This window comes from Chelonus insularis, unplaced genomic scaffold (assembly GCF_013357705.1).
Source record: "Chelonus insularis isolate UGA/USDA-ARS -01 unplaced genomic scaffold, ASM1335770v1 contig_93_pilon, whole genome shotgun sequence".
Taxonomy (NCBI): domain Eukaryota; kingdom Metazoa; phylum Arthropoda; class Insecta; order Hymenoptera; family Braconidae; genus Chelonus; species Chelonus insularis.
In genome coordinates this window covers 791,282-807,391 of record NW_023276782.1, presented here as the reverse complement: position 1 = coordinate 807,391, position 16,110 = coordinate 791,282, and the positions used below count along the sequence as shown (strand labels likewise).

The window sequence follows — 16,110 nt, the reverse complement described above, 5'->3', positions numbered from 1 at the left end:
AAGAAAAGTTAAAAAGAACCTCATAGGAAATTGACTTTTACTTTTTTTCACACCAACATTAGAAAGAATACAAGCTAGCTATTAAAGAAATTTCCACCACACCCATGAACCTGACAAGTGTATATAGGAGCAATAATGTGTTAGAAGCTTCTTGGAAAACGATGGCCATGGTGGCACTGGGTAGATGTTGTTGAAAAGTAACCGAAAATTCTTCTGCTCGAGGTCTAATGTCTAAACCAAGTAAGTCTTTGTGCAAAATGAATGTCCTGTCTGTGAGGTCAAGAATGAAATTCGAGTATCTGAGAAAAGGAGAGTTCATTTAAAAAAATATTCCTGATGCTTTCCTAACATCCTCAAGAGATGCCGACTTTAAAGTTAAGTCAAATAGAAAGATAAATCCTAGTTAAAAAACAATAAGTCTAACGATCTAGCAATGTGTGTCAAGAGCACAAAAAAAAATAAAAAAAACATCTTTGCACAAAATATTTTAGCGGGAAAGTACACAATGATGATGAAGGATTAAACACGTCAGTTGAGAAACCCTGAGCAAGACCGGTTTATTCGTCTCCTTAAAGATATCAGCAACATGCCAAGAAGACGTTAGTACATCCCTAAGCAAGATTGTTGGAGGGTTTAGAACTAAATCACGCCCTCAACTCTGCTGATTTTTTTCAAATGATAAAAATACTCTAATTAAAATCCCACCCAGCTGTTAATCTCAGACATGGAAGAGTCAAATCGTTTTTTAAAGAGGATTACTTAGGGTATCTTTTCTTTTACTGGTGTAAAGTAGTGAATGATGATGAATTTTGCACCTTCAGGAGGGCGGAACCGTATCTAAATGAGTCTGAAGTCAAAAATAAAAAAAAACAGATAAAATAGCTTGTCATTATGCATCTTATAATATTTCTGTGAATACTTAATGATATACTAAACAAGAAAGAAAAAATAGTTAACTAAATCTCAGCTGAGCAGACTCTGAAACCTTAAGATTTTGGCGGCAAACGATAGACGACGGCCATTTTTAAATCCCTTTGAGCAGCGATTTAAAGAGCAATGTCTTGTTTTCTCTCTCTTCGTCTTCTACTCTTCAAGGCCTGAGATTTCTTTCATCTCCCTTTAGGTCTGTCGGATCTTTAGAAATCTTATGGGATCCAAAAGGGACAGAGCTACGAGGAGAACGTTTATAAAAACTTGATCTCACACGGCGCCGATCCCACACTCAGTACCGAGTGAGATAACCCATGATATAAAATGAGAAGCCAACGAAAACATCTCATGAAACATCAAAGAAAGATCTTTACTCTGAAAATATTTTCTGATGACGTTTGTATTATTTGAGTATTCTTTTACATTTAATAATTCTGAATACTTTGGTTAATGAATTTATAAAAATATTGTACCAATTAACACATTTTTGTTGTAGATAAAGATAATTAATTCATTTATTCATATTAAATGAAAATGTTAGGATTTTATTCAGCAAGATATCTTTGGAGTTGATAAAAATGACTATTATAAAATGTTGTCTTTTGATAACTACTCAAGTAGAAGTGAGCCTGAATGAACTGGATGGTAAATAAAAAATGAGGAATATAAACCAGATTCATTGATAAATTGTAAACATAAATAACATGAAAATTACCAGGAACGTCATTGCAAAGTTCTTGATAGTAAATTGACAGAAGAAGAAAAAATGTAGGTTGCTAGGTATGTGAATTGATCTATCACATTGTCTGTTACGATCTTGAGCCTTAGTACACAAGAAAAGAAGGAAAAAAAGAGAAAAAAGAAGGATATTGTACAACAGGTACTATACATAGAAGTAATAGAATACAAGAGGGAAGAAGAAAGACAAAGAATATGCGGGTTTCCTTGTCTAAGTGGTGGTGTCGTACATTTTGCAGGTAGTAACCTCTTAGAGAAAGCACAGGTACCACACAAAGTGGCTAGTCTTCCCACACCAATCTATATATATATGTATGTGCTGGAGAAAGAAAAAAGCTTTTTGTTAATCTTCCAACATTTACGATTGAGATCAGAACCACCCCCAGAGACTCCTGAGACTTGATATGAGAGGAAGTGACATCAATGCCTCTTGTACTTTTTTCTCTATGGTATTTTTATTGAACAACTATCTTTTGAGTCTTGCATGCTCCGCCTTCTTCCTCTTCAGTCAAACCACGATTTGCGACAATTTAGCATGCCTCAGGCCAACTAAGTTTACCTTTGTGTTCAGGTAAAGAATGCAAATGGGACTTTGACTTTGATAAAATTACTAGTAATGACTTTTTGATTTTATAAGTAAATGCAAATTTTATTGTTGTCTTTAAACCATTAATATTCATCAACAATTATAATATTGAAAGTTAATATTTAATTTAACTTGAAATGGATCATTTTAATTCATCAATTAGCTTGATGTCTTCAATAACTGATGTAAGTTCAATAAAAAAATTAATAATGACTAGTTATTAGCTTTTTTTTTGTTATAAATAAATAATATTGGTTAAAATTGATAATATAATGATGCTAAATGTTTTTAAAACAATTAGATCAGCTGTTAGAAACGTGATGAATATTTTGGCGGGAACCGTTGATAGACCGGTTCATCTGGAGTCAGAAAAAAAACAAGAAAAGAACAGTAAAGAGCCTGAGGATGTAAAACGAAAAAATCAACATGTTTCTTGGAACGACTGCGATCATTTGCATTCATAGGACACGACAACTTGAATCATTTCGTAACGAAGAAATGTCTGGAGATATACTGTGCCTTGTTCAAATGTTATTTCTCAACGATTTTCTTTTCAAAATCACAATTTTTCACCTCTTTAGGATTTTCTTTTGGAACTTTGTCCTTAGTTTTCTTTAAGCCTCACGCCTTATTTATATATAAAAGATTCAAGAGTATTCACAAGACATTTTCTTTTTAAAAGAAAATAGCATGACCATTGGAATAGTAAAAAATAAAGCTAGAGATACTTGACTTCTATTCTCATCCTTACTTTCTTCTTCTTCTTTATATCTTTTATTTGTACATACTCGACTTCTTCTGTTGCTATTTGATCTACCAGTCTTATCTTATCATCATTTAACCAGAATAAATTCTTGCCTGAAGATGCTAAATGCTTCACCTTTGGCAGAAACTATTTAAAAAATGATAAATAAATTCAAGGTGCTAGATCCATTACATATATCTCATTCAGATTAAAGTTAATTTTAAATAACTTGAGTATTAAAAAGTGTTTACATATCTTCTTAAATCTTAAGCTTTTTACGATATGTTGTTTCAGAAATTTGTTCTCTTATTTCAAGATCAAGTGTTACACACATTTTTGTCTTTCCAAGACCCTATACTTTTCTCGTCAAGGATCACTTAAGAAAAATCACATTGTTTTTTTTCAAGATGCGGTCACTACTCCAAAAAAAACTTTCGGAAATGACCGCATTTTCAAAATTTTTCAGTGGCTTTATTTATCTTTGGACCATTTCCTCTTCTTTCTTTAACCAAAAAAGGACTTTTCTAGAAATATTCTATCAGACAATTAGATCGCAAAGAGTCATTATTTATATGTGTTACAAGATTACAAAAGATTCATGGTCTTAACGTGAGAAAATAATACTAATGAAATGAAGATAATTCAAGTGATTGATATCTTGAATACTTAGAAAACCCGGCCTTCAAATTAATGACGATCTTTTGTTTTTTGCTTTAGATCACCCCAAGACAAGGATCAAAGTTTCCTCAAACCTCTCTGAATGTATCAAATAATATATGTAAGATGATGAAGCCTAATTGAAGGATGGCAATTATTAGGCCTTTCTCATACTCATTCAGAAAATGCCAGTTAAGAATTCAGAATGTCTATAACATCCAATGGAATATTTAATTTTACCGACAACCAGAAGATTTGTCGTTATGTAAGCAATAAAATGCAAGGTAAGTACTGTTGAATAAAGTTTTATATTTTAAGTAGTTACCGCAGTTCTTTTAACCGTCACGGCTACACAACGAGTCAGCTCTTTATTGGCAGGAACAGAAGAGGTAGAAGGAGATGAACTGGGACCAAAGAAACCTAAAAGATCGTTAGAATGCCCAGGGTCAAACAAAATAAAAACAAAAAGAATACATCCAGAGGTGCTCAATAATTCTGGTACTTTTTTTCAAGATCAAAGATTGAAAATAACTTTTCATCAGTTAGAATCTTTATGCAATAATTAAGATGTCGTTAGTTGAAGATTGAATGTTTGATTATAGGCTTAAAAAATGTCCGTTAAAGTGGAAAATAAGCCTAAATTCCTAGGTGACGAGAATTAAGAATAGATTTGAGAGAAAACTTGGAAAAGACGTTAAAAGTGAATGCACCGACAAGCAAGTAAAAAAAAGAACGGTCGTCTAGAGAATTCTATGAATGAGAGGCCAGAAGTTTGAATGACGGCAAGTCGTATAGGTCGGGATTTGACTGGTGTAGAAATCTATATCTGTACATGGATAGATCAATAATGTGGGTGTAGTGGAAATCGTGGCACTAGGGCGGTGCGTTGGAACTCTTCTATTTCCATTCCCTTGATATTTATTTAAGAAAGGGCGGGTTGTTAAAGCCTCCTTGGTACTTCAGGTGTAGTATAGATGTTGGAGACGGTTTAAAAGCCACCACACTACTAGATAAAGTCTCACAGTTTGTAGTTATTGTCAAAGGGCACGAGGCACAATGAACCTACATCCGTTTATACGCCACCTACGAAGTGGAAGAAGATTGAAATCTTCTCAGAATTTTGCTATTGTGATGTTGCATTTTTTTTGATGAAAAATGCTTTAGACTTTATAACTACATATTCTCATGGACTGTTTTGGTTAAAAATTGTTGCATTCATCAAACCCACTACTGTCTGAAGAAAAATAGAAGATATGTTCAGCACATTTTTCATTATATGTTTGAAGGAATGAATGAAATGAACCATCCAAGTTGATTTAAAGCTTTTAATCAAGTAATAACTTTGGTAAATTTGATTGTTACAAGAGTTGGAAACAATTACTTCAAATCAATATGTCCAATGCTGAATTAATGATGAAAGAATCTTGGTTCCTAATAGGGTTAACAATAGCAAAAATTTATAATCCGGTAAATCTTGCGAATCATTAGCCACATTAGAGGATAAAAGACAATTTTACCCTTGAAATTGGTTTCCACAAATTTTTTTCAGTATTTATTAAACTAGAAGTATCTCTGTATTGACTTATATTTCAAAAGATCGTGGGAATTTTCATTTTTAATTCAGTAATATTCATAATATAACATCTGAACTCATTGAAAACCATTCTCAGAATTGTGCCCTGCACTGAGGAGCTTAATGAAAAAGGAAGAAAGTGGAAAGCATTTGGTGGATAATCACAGCGCGAAAGGTTGCCCGCCTGGGGTGGTAGAATGCAGACACTATGTGTCGGATGAATTGTTTTTTAAAAGCTAAACGATGGGAAATATTCTCAGGTTGTTTACTTGATCAAGAATGTGATGCTGATCATGACATGAAATAAACTGTTCTTTTTTTCTAGGGATTTTGGAAATTATCAATGTTATCATGATGGAGTGATCAAGATCTTGATGAATGCTAATCTTATGCATGAAAGGACCAGTTAAGTAAAGGGGATATCATTTTGGAGTAATAAGCTCTTAAGACATCATTGAACGGAAACGATGCCATAAAGGAGTTCAAGTAAAAGCCGCAAAATCTTTTAGACAAGTGTCAGAGCAAAGTCACTGGATAAAGAATAGGATGATTGAATAGCCAGATGATGATGGATTCGTGTGAGAAAAAGGGTTGATTCATTTAGCATCCGGTCTTCAGCCTCCTTTAAGAGAGATTTTAAACTATTTTTTTTTTATTTGAATGAATGTACCGGAACACTTTGATTATTCATTATTTTATTCAAAATAGAACCACCCATCGTAAAAAGTGAATTATAAAGAAATAACTGAAGTGTAAAATTCAGCCAAAATGTTCATGAAACGTTTTTGGTTGAGATATGATTTGCGGTTTTGCAAAGCGTTGCAAACCAATTTTGTAAGCCTGGGTTCACCAATATGACCAAAAAAAATGCTACATAATCAAAGTTGAATGAAGGCAAGAGGTACATGATGATGTTGAACATTCAGAAAAGAAGATAAGTAGTAATGAATTATTTTAGCATCCTTGGAGAGCATTGTTCGATAAATCTGTTGTGAAAATAGAAGAAAATCAGTGATAATATAAAAGTTCTTTTGCATCCAGAGAAATTCACAAACCACAAAGAACTTCCGCGATAATATTGGACCTTTTTTTTCTCTCTTTTTTCCATCTTCTTCATTTTTAGTTTCTTGGTCCTGTCTTAATGGTCTTCTCGGCTCCTTTTTCTCATTCTCATATATGTATTCATTGATGAAAGAACATCCGACCATAGCTTCTCTAAAACGAAGAACTCCAGACTTTGAATGCCTTAAAGCTTAATTCATATGACTTTTGAAGAAGGTCAGGTGAAAATTGCCAAAAGAAGATGGATTAGATCTGAATATGAATAATAACAAGAACTAATTATGTAATAGAAAAATAAAATTCAAGTGGACAAAGTATAAGTTGACCAGTAATCAATGATGTGTCCAAATGACACCTGGGTGATCCTAGCTCCTTGGACACTTCAAGTAACTTGAGTCAAGTTGTCCTCTTTAGCGGGAGGTCTGAGATTTCTCTCCTTTTTTTCTGGACACTTTAAAGCCGTAAAAACGTATTAAGGTCCAAATTGTTCGTAGCCTCTTGGTCCTAACATCCTAGACAATCTTCGTACCTGTTACTTGCTTGAGCCCTTGTGTTTTGTAAACTCACCGACATTTTCTTTAAGCGATTCATGGGAATGTGAATCCATCAGCTTCATTGTACCTTTTTGTCAGTACGTATGCACTTGGCCGTTTTTCCTTCTACGATTGAAGAGATTTCCGTTGGTCTTGGGCACATTCCACGTGACTATAATAAAGATCCTTTGCCACGGGCCGGTTCATCTTACAGGAGGCTCTTTATTTCGCGATCGGTATATGCTTCTGAGAATTAAGGAAACGGTTGGAATACATCAACAGTAATATAACGTCAGGATAAAAAAGATTTGCTTTTAGCTTTCGCGGCGCCATGCATGTCAGCAGGATTATATATCTGTTCCAATAATATTCTATTGGAGATTCAAGTCTTTTTAAGATTCCACTGATTTCACATAACAACGCGCATATGAGTACCGATTTCTATAAGGAAATTCATGGGAAAATGTGGGAGGTATGAATCGCACGTTTGTATACCTCTACACCGTTACACATTCCATCGTCTTCGCTTACAAAGTACACTACCAAAGTTGTCAATGAATTTCTTAAAATCAACCTTTCAACCTGAACTACATTTCCCATTTTTTGCCTCACAGCAAACACTCAATCAATTTTTTATGTCTTTTTTCCTAGTAAATATACGCAGTAGAACTTTTATGTTCACATTTTTATTCAATAAAAACGGTTGGGAATACTTTCTTTTCCAGTAAATTATTTTAATGTATTTATACATCATTTTAACTTTGATTCTTATTGTATAACAGATTCGATTTATGCTCATGATGTATTGATTTTCTGTCAATAGATTAAAAATTTTCAATAGCCTAAAAAGTAACGTTTGTGGCTTTTTTTGAATTTAATTAATTGACCAATGAAATTTTTCAATAAAACTTTAATCAGATTCTCCCTTTATATCATTATATACCAATAAATATACTCACTCACCGTTTTTCATCTTCAACGTCGTACTTTCCCAGCAATTTACTCTGAACGATATCTGCAACAAAAAAATTTTAATCAATTTATAGAATAGAAACTAAGGCTACTTTTAGAGCAAAAAAATACCTTGACTTTCAAAGTTGGAGTAAAATCTACTCCAAAAAGCATAAAGCTCATTTAGAGTAATTTTTACTCCAAAAGTGATTTGTCTATCACTCAATAATTTAATTTATAAAATGACTACTACAAGAAGCTTGATAAATTTAAAACGTAACAATGATGAGGATTTCACATGTAATGATGATATGAGTGGATTTTCACAACAGTTATTCCAATGTCTATGTTCCCCTCCACGTTACCAGCACCCTCAATCGAAATATATTCACATCGTTTCGTGCCCAGTAATACTAGTGTGATGATAGAGTGTGCAGGGTAGAGTAAGAGAAGACCATGTATGAATCATACGACCAGCTGCAAGCATATCTACCCTATCAGTAGTTCCCATATGATACAAAACCCCCCTGATGATGATGGACGCTTGCACTGAAGTCCGATTAAAGTAATCCAGCTCACGAAACAAAAATATTTTTCTCAACAAGAAAATTCTATTCTATGGACCTGTCTTATCACCTTCAGGTTCTATTGAAGACGAACAAAAATTGTTGAGAATTCTCAGAAAACCCAAAGACCGGTCTCAGGTTCAATCTAATACTACACAATAGTCCCTTCACGAGCGAAAAAACCTGCAAAAGCGTAGAAATTTTCTTAGCAGGAGATCGTCAATGCATATGTGAAGCACATGGAAGTTTTTAAAGTGTTCTTCCTGTTTTAAGAATAAAGGGAGTTAAAACATGTGGACATCAACTTGTCTAATATATATTCTTAACATTATATAGAGTAACCACGTTATTTTTTATCGTCTAAATTTCTTGGTAAAAAATGACACAATGAAATGGTCTCGGTTTTCTTATTATAAATGAGGGCAGGATTTCCAACTAAAATCAATTTCGTGCGCTTTTCAACGTGATTATCACAGACATTGTTGAGAAGTGCATTCAAAACATTGACTCTATTAACAAGCATTAAAGGAAAAATGACAAAAAAACGTCCGTTTTTTCTCCTCAAAGAAGAATATGGTCATTTCCAACCTCCCAGTATTTGGAGACCACCCTATGTGGGTATACTCTGTCCCTGGTAAATATCTTTTCCATTCACAATTTTATCTACTACTTTTTATCTATTATATCACTATTAATTCATTTTTTATTTTTATAGAGTGTCACGAATAGCATGGCTTGCTTGAGATTAATAACAGTGGAGCATATATCTCTCTACACATATGCCATCATCATATGGTTGAAGGGCACCAACGATCAAGTCTTCGTGGGAAGTAAACATATGACTAATTAATCAACCGCAGCTTGCTTCCACTCTCTCGAGTTTTATAGCCAGCAACTGCTTTACATTAACTCTAAATATTTGTACGTACTTTCTTCAACTCACCAAGATATTCAATCTCAGCTAACTCTTTTTCTGAATCACAAATGACCTTCTTATACCTTTACAACAGTTGGCAATTGAATTTAACTTAATATTCTTCCAGATAATATAAATAAAGGTCATCCCAGACCTCTACATCTCCATGGACCAGGTCTCCCAACGTTCCTCTTACCGACAGGGATAGAATCTTTAGTTGATAAAGTTGGATTTCAAATGTTGAAAAAAAGAAACAAATTATAATGTAATGTTAGACATGTTGTCAAGATAATTGACCTAAATTTCAGAGTACATATGTCCACATGACTGTGAAATTGAATATGTTTATAAGAAAACATTAGAGGACATTGAATTGTCAAGGGTAGATAACACATGCTGAAGAAAAAGAAACACAGACGTGCGCCAAGTTTCTAACTTTAACCCCTCAGATGTGCTCCCTTCTTATTTTTATTTATTTTTTACTATTTTTCTTTCTTTTCCTGCTTAATTCGGGAATTTGACTTCCGCAGGAAGTTCAGCGCATCAGCCGTGAACAACTGGAACTTTTACACATATGTTGACTGTCTTTTCAACACATCTTACGCACTAGTGATATCAAGGAGTATCCCAACAACATAATACGGTTACAAATAAATTATCCATTTAATTAGTCCTAATTACTCAACTATCTAATCTAACTTGTAAAACATATTTAATTGTTAATCAACTGTCTTACTGTAACTATCATTGCTTTGTTGATATCAAAATCATGATCATCACTTTCAAATGATCATTTTATGCCAGTTTATTTCAAATCTATTTTTATGATGATTTAGAAGTTGATAATTGATTGTACAAATGAAAAAATGGTAATAACTTTGGTAAAAATATATTGAGAAACTAGTAGGTATAAAAATAGAAGTGAATTAAATGTATCTATAGATAAACTGTTCATGAATAAGTCAAATAAATAACAGAAGTAGTAAGAGAAAAGATAATCGGAGGTTAAAGAGAAGGAAACGCCTTCAGCTGTGATTCCTTCCTCTCCAATACCGACCTTTACGACTAAATTCCAACGACTATCTTCATCCTGTGCCACGCCAAGCACACGCGACTAAGAAGCCTTATCCATGTATATAAAATATCTGCTTCCGGAAGACACGAAATCTACTCCTTACACATCCATATAACAAGTTCAGAGAGCAAAACGTACGTTGTAATATTTATTCTACTCTTGTGCCAAAGACTCGTTCTATCATTTCATTTGAATTTCATTTCAGACATATATTCTTCGCTAATTTATTCAGTGAATCTGACAAGAAGTGTTCCATGTCTTCAATAGGGAAAAACCAGTTTCATGAAGTTTTGTGGAACACGTGGCAACGTATATTCCAACTAAACATAAATACTTAAGATATTTAGTACCAAATTACTGAGTAAAACAAATCCAGAGAGAGGGTGGAGATGTTATTTGAGTTATTTGTATATACATAAATACATCCAGCCGTTCATTCACTCACTCAAACACCTTGAGCTCAAATATACTAATTCAATCTACGGAAGTAATGTATTTGTAGCTGCAGGGATTCAATCTAGAAGGTCATTGCACTCTGCAGGATATCCTAAAATGTGGAAGCTTAGGCCTTCAACTATTGATCCGCATCAAATTACCATAGCAATGAATTAGTAAGCAATTCAACTTTCTAGGAAGATCAAATGTTGATGGTTGAAATAATAAACCAATAACTGCTAAAAATTATTCTATCAACATAGTTAGGTTTTAATTATTCCTAATAAAGATATCAACTGAAAAATCAAATGATTTATTAATGATATTATTTTAATTTTAGAATTCAAATAGAAAAAAGTATCCAATAAATAACCTGGATCATCAATCAAACCATATTACATTCATGTTACATATGCATCACCAACGCCCACATGATTTTATGAAAAGTTTGAATATCTAAGATCGAAATGAAGAGAGACAGAAGATAAGCAAAAGAAAAAGATGGTAAAGAAAGTTGGGGTTAGTTACCTTTCCCTCTTTTTCATTTTATTTATTGAAGAACCGTGACAATATATAGCGGCACGAGCCAAGTCCAAGGGGGTTGTTAGCTCGCAATGATGCGTGTGGGTATAGTGGTATTCGTGTATTCAAACTGGAAGTCGACGAGGGGTGAATAGCATGTATACATACATAAAAACGAAGGGAATACCATATATATACATAGAAACTTATGCCAGATGGTAAAACGTCGTTTTATGTATGCTCATATGGTAGGTTATAAGTGTAAGATTCAACGAGGTGGTGAACTCACACATATGTCTAAAGAGTATTGCAGATTACAAGAGCAACCTCATGCTGCGATTCGCAACTGAAATTAACCGACTTTAAATTGTTAAAAAAAGGCTAATTAAATTTTACTTTACTGCTACAATGCAAATAAATATAGCTAAGTGTTCAATTGTTAATTTTACTATTCTGCTATTGCCCTATAAGAATGTTATAATATGAAAATACTTCTTCAATGAATCAACAGCATGCTAGAGATCATATTGTAACGGCACGTGCCACCGTTACAACTCTCTTCTACAACTAAAAAAACACCTCAATCATTTATCAACACTTCTGTCATAATGACTGTTAATCACTCACTTAGAGTATTTAAATAAAATAATGTTGCAAGTGTTAATGAGCATTTGATATTAAAATTGATTGAATTAATTTTTTTGAATTAATTATTATTGATCCTTGATCATTTTAAACTATCAAATGTCGTTGACCCTGATGACTAGTATACTGGTATAGGTAGAGCTTTTCATGATATTAGAAACAGTAGACAGTCAGTTGGATAAATAAATGACGGTAGGAACACCATGTGTCGTGTTCATTAGTGAAACGAAACAGGTGAAAACTACCCCACCGTAACGAAAAGTGCACCAGGTATTTTACTTAACGCATGATACGTTTCTAAGATGTAGGAACTCTTGAATGCACATTTTCTAACATACTATCGACTTTTCCGAGATGTCTTGCAAGATGCAACAGATGTTGATTTAAACTCACCCTAGCACGTGCCGTCCAAAGAAAACTGTCCTATATAATTAAATTTTTTTTTGAGGTCTTATTAATCCTTACTTCAGACTGGATGTCAGTGGATAATTTATTTATAATAAATATTTAATATTTTACATTATTATTTTAAATAAAATAAATTTTTTTGCGATTGATAAATTAAATTGCAATAATAATAATTTATTTTAAATGTTAAGAAAAAAAATTAATTATTTTAATAAAAGTAATTAATCCAATAAAAATGTTTCTGATTAATTTAACAATAAATTACCCTGTCGGTACGATAATTCAAGTACTCTAATGATGCAGAGAGACCGCATTTAACTCCTACATCCTAACGGATTGAAAGAGGAACTTATCAATTAGGGAGCATCATTTGAAGGGTTCTAACCCCTGGGTTAGATATTGGAAAGAACAAAATGATTCACCAATACGTGCTACAATGCATTAATGTTCGTGATCGCAACGTATACTCGCCACTTCACCCTAACTTTCATGAGGTATTACACATACATATCACACACAAAATCAAATCTCCCCTATAGTTTAGCTCTTTTCCAACTTGAATGAAAGCCAGGCGCTAACGAGTCATTGTTATTTACCTCTTATTTCCTTTCTACTCTCTCGTAATCGTCGAGAACTCCTCGTTTGTCATAAACTGAATGTCACATGGATCCAGGTGCAATCTATCTACTTCATACCACTCAATGTGATTTTTGACATTGAATCAAATTCCTTGTCAATTTTTTTCAATCTTATACTGTATTTTAAACTCATTCAACAAGCATGTGCTTTTTTTTTAAATCTATTAATAGTGACCTATTTTGGCTCGTGTGCATCACTCACAATTAAATGCATATAGTTTATAATCATGCCACATGGTACTTCTTGATCCCTCTTTAATAGAGTGACGGGTGTGTTGTGATCACCTATCCGAAACTATCAGACATCATGACCTTTCGTGTTTTAGATACTACATATTTCTTTCAATTTCTTTATCTACTTATATTTATCTAAAGAATTCAAGATCTGTATGGAAATATCCCAGTTAAAAGAGCAAAGCTATCTAGAATGTTTAAAGTAGAAATTAGCAAAAGATCTAAAGTTGATGCAGGTTTAAATTAATACATTGGTCCAACTCAGACTGATATCACCAACCTTCATTCTCATTTTAACTAATATTGACATTCAGACCTAAAGCTATGTTTGCTGATGATAACACAAGCCAGCACCTGATTCCAAACTTGATTACATGTAAAATTCATTTAATTAATTGGCATAATAATGAATAAATAAATTACTGTTGGTCATTTTGGCAGTAAAAAATTGCCATTTGAATTTCTAGTTACTTTTTAAATATTATCAAAGTCATCTACAACTCTAGTCTCATTGTAACGACACTTGAATACAATTTAGTGAATCATACACCTAAAAAAAGACTAATATCTATTTTAATTATCTCCAATTTAAATATTCATAAAGTTTCTAAGCATTGGCACCTTGCGCGGGCGGATACTGTTGCTCATTTCAAGATTAAGTTTCCGATTTCTTTATTTGCACTTTACTAGTCAAGTGTCATGAATGTATACGTCTTGAGGTATGTATTAAGGTTCATTGGTGTACATAGAACACTTCAAGTTTAACAGTACACTTTACTTCTTCCTGCTTCAAGTATCAAGTATCACAGATCGATAGTCACAATTGGTGACACATTCAGAACCAACGGCAGACAGACGGGGTTTTCGGTAGACTGGGGGTTGTTTTACTCGGCTGGTCTGTGGCATTATCGTGCCAGAAACCGAGGGGTGAGTCGCAGCCGGCACGCGCCCAACGAATTTTTCACCTAACGGATATATGCATCCATGAAAATTACGTTTATACACTTTTTCTACTCATATAATTATCATTCATTTTTTCACCTCATTTTGAACTTCCTGAATCTGGTAAATTGGTTTGAATGAACCCAATACATTTTACTTCAAAAATTTGTGCTGAATAATTTTTAAATAAATAAAATATTTTATCTATCATTTATAAATCAATTAAAAATAAACATTTAGATAGTTCTGCAGATGTGCAGCTTCATCAAGATGATAAAATTAAAAATGAACTGTCAGTATTGATGAACAGCATTTGGTATCCAAAGCTCAATGTTCTAGTTTCATCAAACTGCTCAGAATATGTTGGAAGTATTGGAACTGGGATTTAAATTATTGTTCAACTGCACCAAAGTTATGAACAGAATAAATCAAACAGAATGTTTATAGATAATCTGTTATTGATAAAAAATAATTTTCAGTTATTGTTCAGCATAATTTTTGATCAGTAGAGCTAAACTAAATTAGAATCAATTCTACCTTTTTTGATAAATGAAAGAAATAAAAGAATGAAAGTTGATACAAGTTATAAAGACAGTGATAGAATAAAAAAACAGTTGATTAGTAATTCGTTCGGTGACCGTTGAAGGGTTCCGTAGACATCTAAAATGTTGTCACGACCTGCCTTACTGGCCTTTTACTAAAAAACATATGCAAATATCAGCCAAATCATCTCTAGTTGTCGAGCCCCTAACTTATACAGTGCAATTCAGGGTATTTTTTGCTTCTGTTCAACTATATGCACCTTCTAATCATTTAAATTTAAAATCCGAATGGTAAAATCATTTACCTAATATATGGATATGTACTCATATCCATACCTAGAGGTATAGGTATACATATATTACAAATATTAAAATCCTAGTGAAAGGCTTTGATAAATTTTCAACGAATTATGATCATGATGATCAGTTGATTTGATGAACAATAATTATTAAACTTTCAGCAAATGTTTATTCATTGTATAAGAAATGATAGGATCATGATTCGTTATGTGGTAGCATCTCGTTTGCAAAACGATCACAAGACAACTATGTACTTGAATGTACTTTGAATAATAAAAAAGGAGAAAAGTAAAATAGTCGATTCTTCACAACACCATAAAGTACCTACTCCGGTTTCTTTTCAATGATTCTAAACCCCGGGACTAGTCTGGCATACTTTGAGAGAGTACCAGGATGGTTTCGTGTATGACCGGATCATGGAGATTGGAATACAACTGGTAGAAAATCCATGAATTCGCCAACCGACTTCATGTCTTTCTAATTTTATATTCAATTGTAATTACTTCTGATGTTCAACATTAACATAAATACAATTTAAACCATGACAATTATTTATAAATTATTTTTTTTCATTAACAGTTATTGTTAGCATTCATATTTAAGATGGAAAAGCTTGATTCGACTGAGGAAATATTTTTAGAATAATTAACCAATTTTTTTGAACCAGGAAAAGCTTCCAGGTTGTTGAATTTAGATCAAATGGAGATAAAAAGCAACGGGACTGATCAAAAAAATTAAAAAAATAGGATATAAATATATTTTTTCTAGTCCTTGATTCAAGTATAGATTCAAGATTAGATCTAGAACTGTGGTGTTTCCGTCGCTGCATAAGAACAGGTGAATAAACGGGACCATAAGGCATTTCCACCTTATCCGTATGTAGTAACGTGTGGCACGTGTTTTCCGTTGGCTACAAATTTACTCATCCAAGCGAAACTCTCTTTTCTAGCTTCAATTTTCAGTCATTCAATTAAGCTTATTAAATCCACTTTATTCAAATGTGATAAATGAAACAAAGGTGACTAGAAATACTGGTATTTTTTTTAGAGAGATGAGATTTTTTTTTTAAATACTCTAACAACAGTTTATAAATTATTACTTCCTTTTAAAGT

General features: G+C 32.9%; 1 protein-coding gene across 2 annotated transcripts in view; it reads right to left on the bottom strand.

Moving 5' to 3' along the window:
* The window catches only part of LOC118072385 (M-phase inducer phosphatase-like), a 38,207-nt gene that overhangs the window by 18,179 nt on the left and 3,918 nt on the right, over positions 1 to 16,110 (bottom strand). For both annotated transcript variants that reach the window (XM_035092214.1, XM_035092213.1), the window contains exon 3: positions 7,788 to 7,839. In XM_035092214.1, coding sequence (XP_034948105.1) covers positions 7,788 to 7,839 — 52 coding nt within the window. The remainder of the gene's footprint in view (positions 1 to 7,787; positions 7,840 to 16,110) is intronic.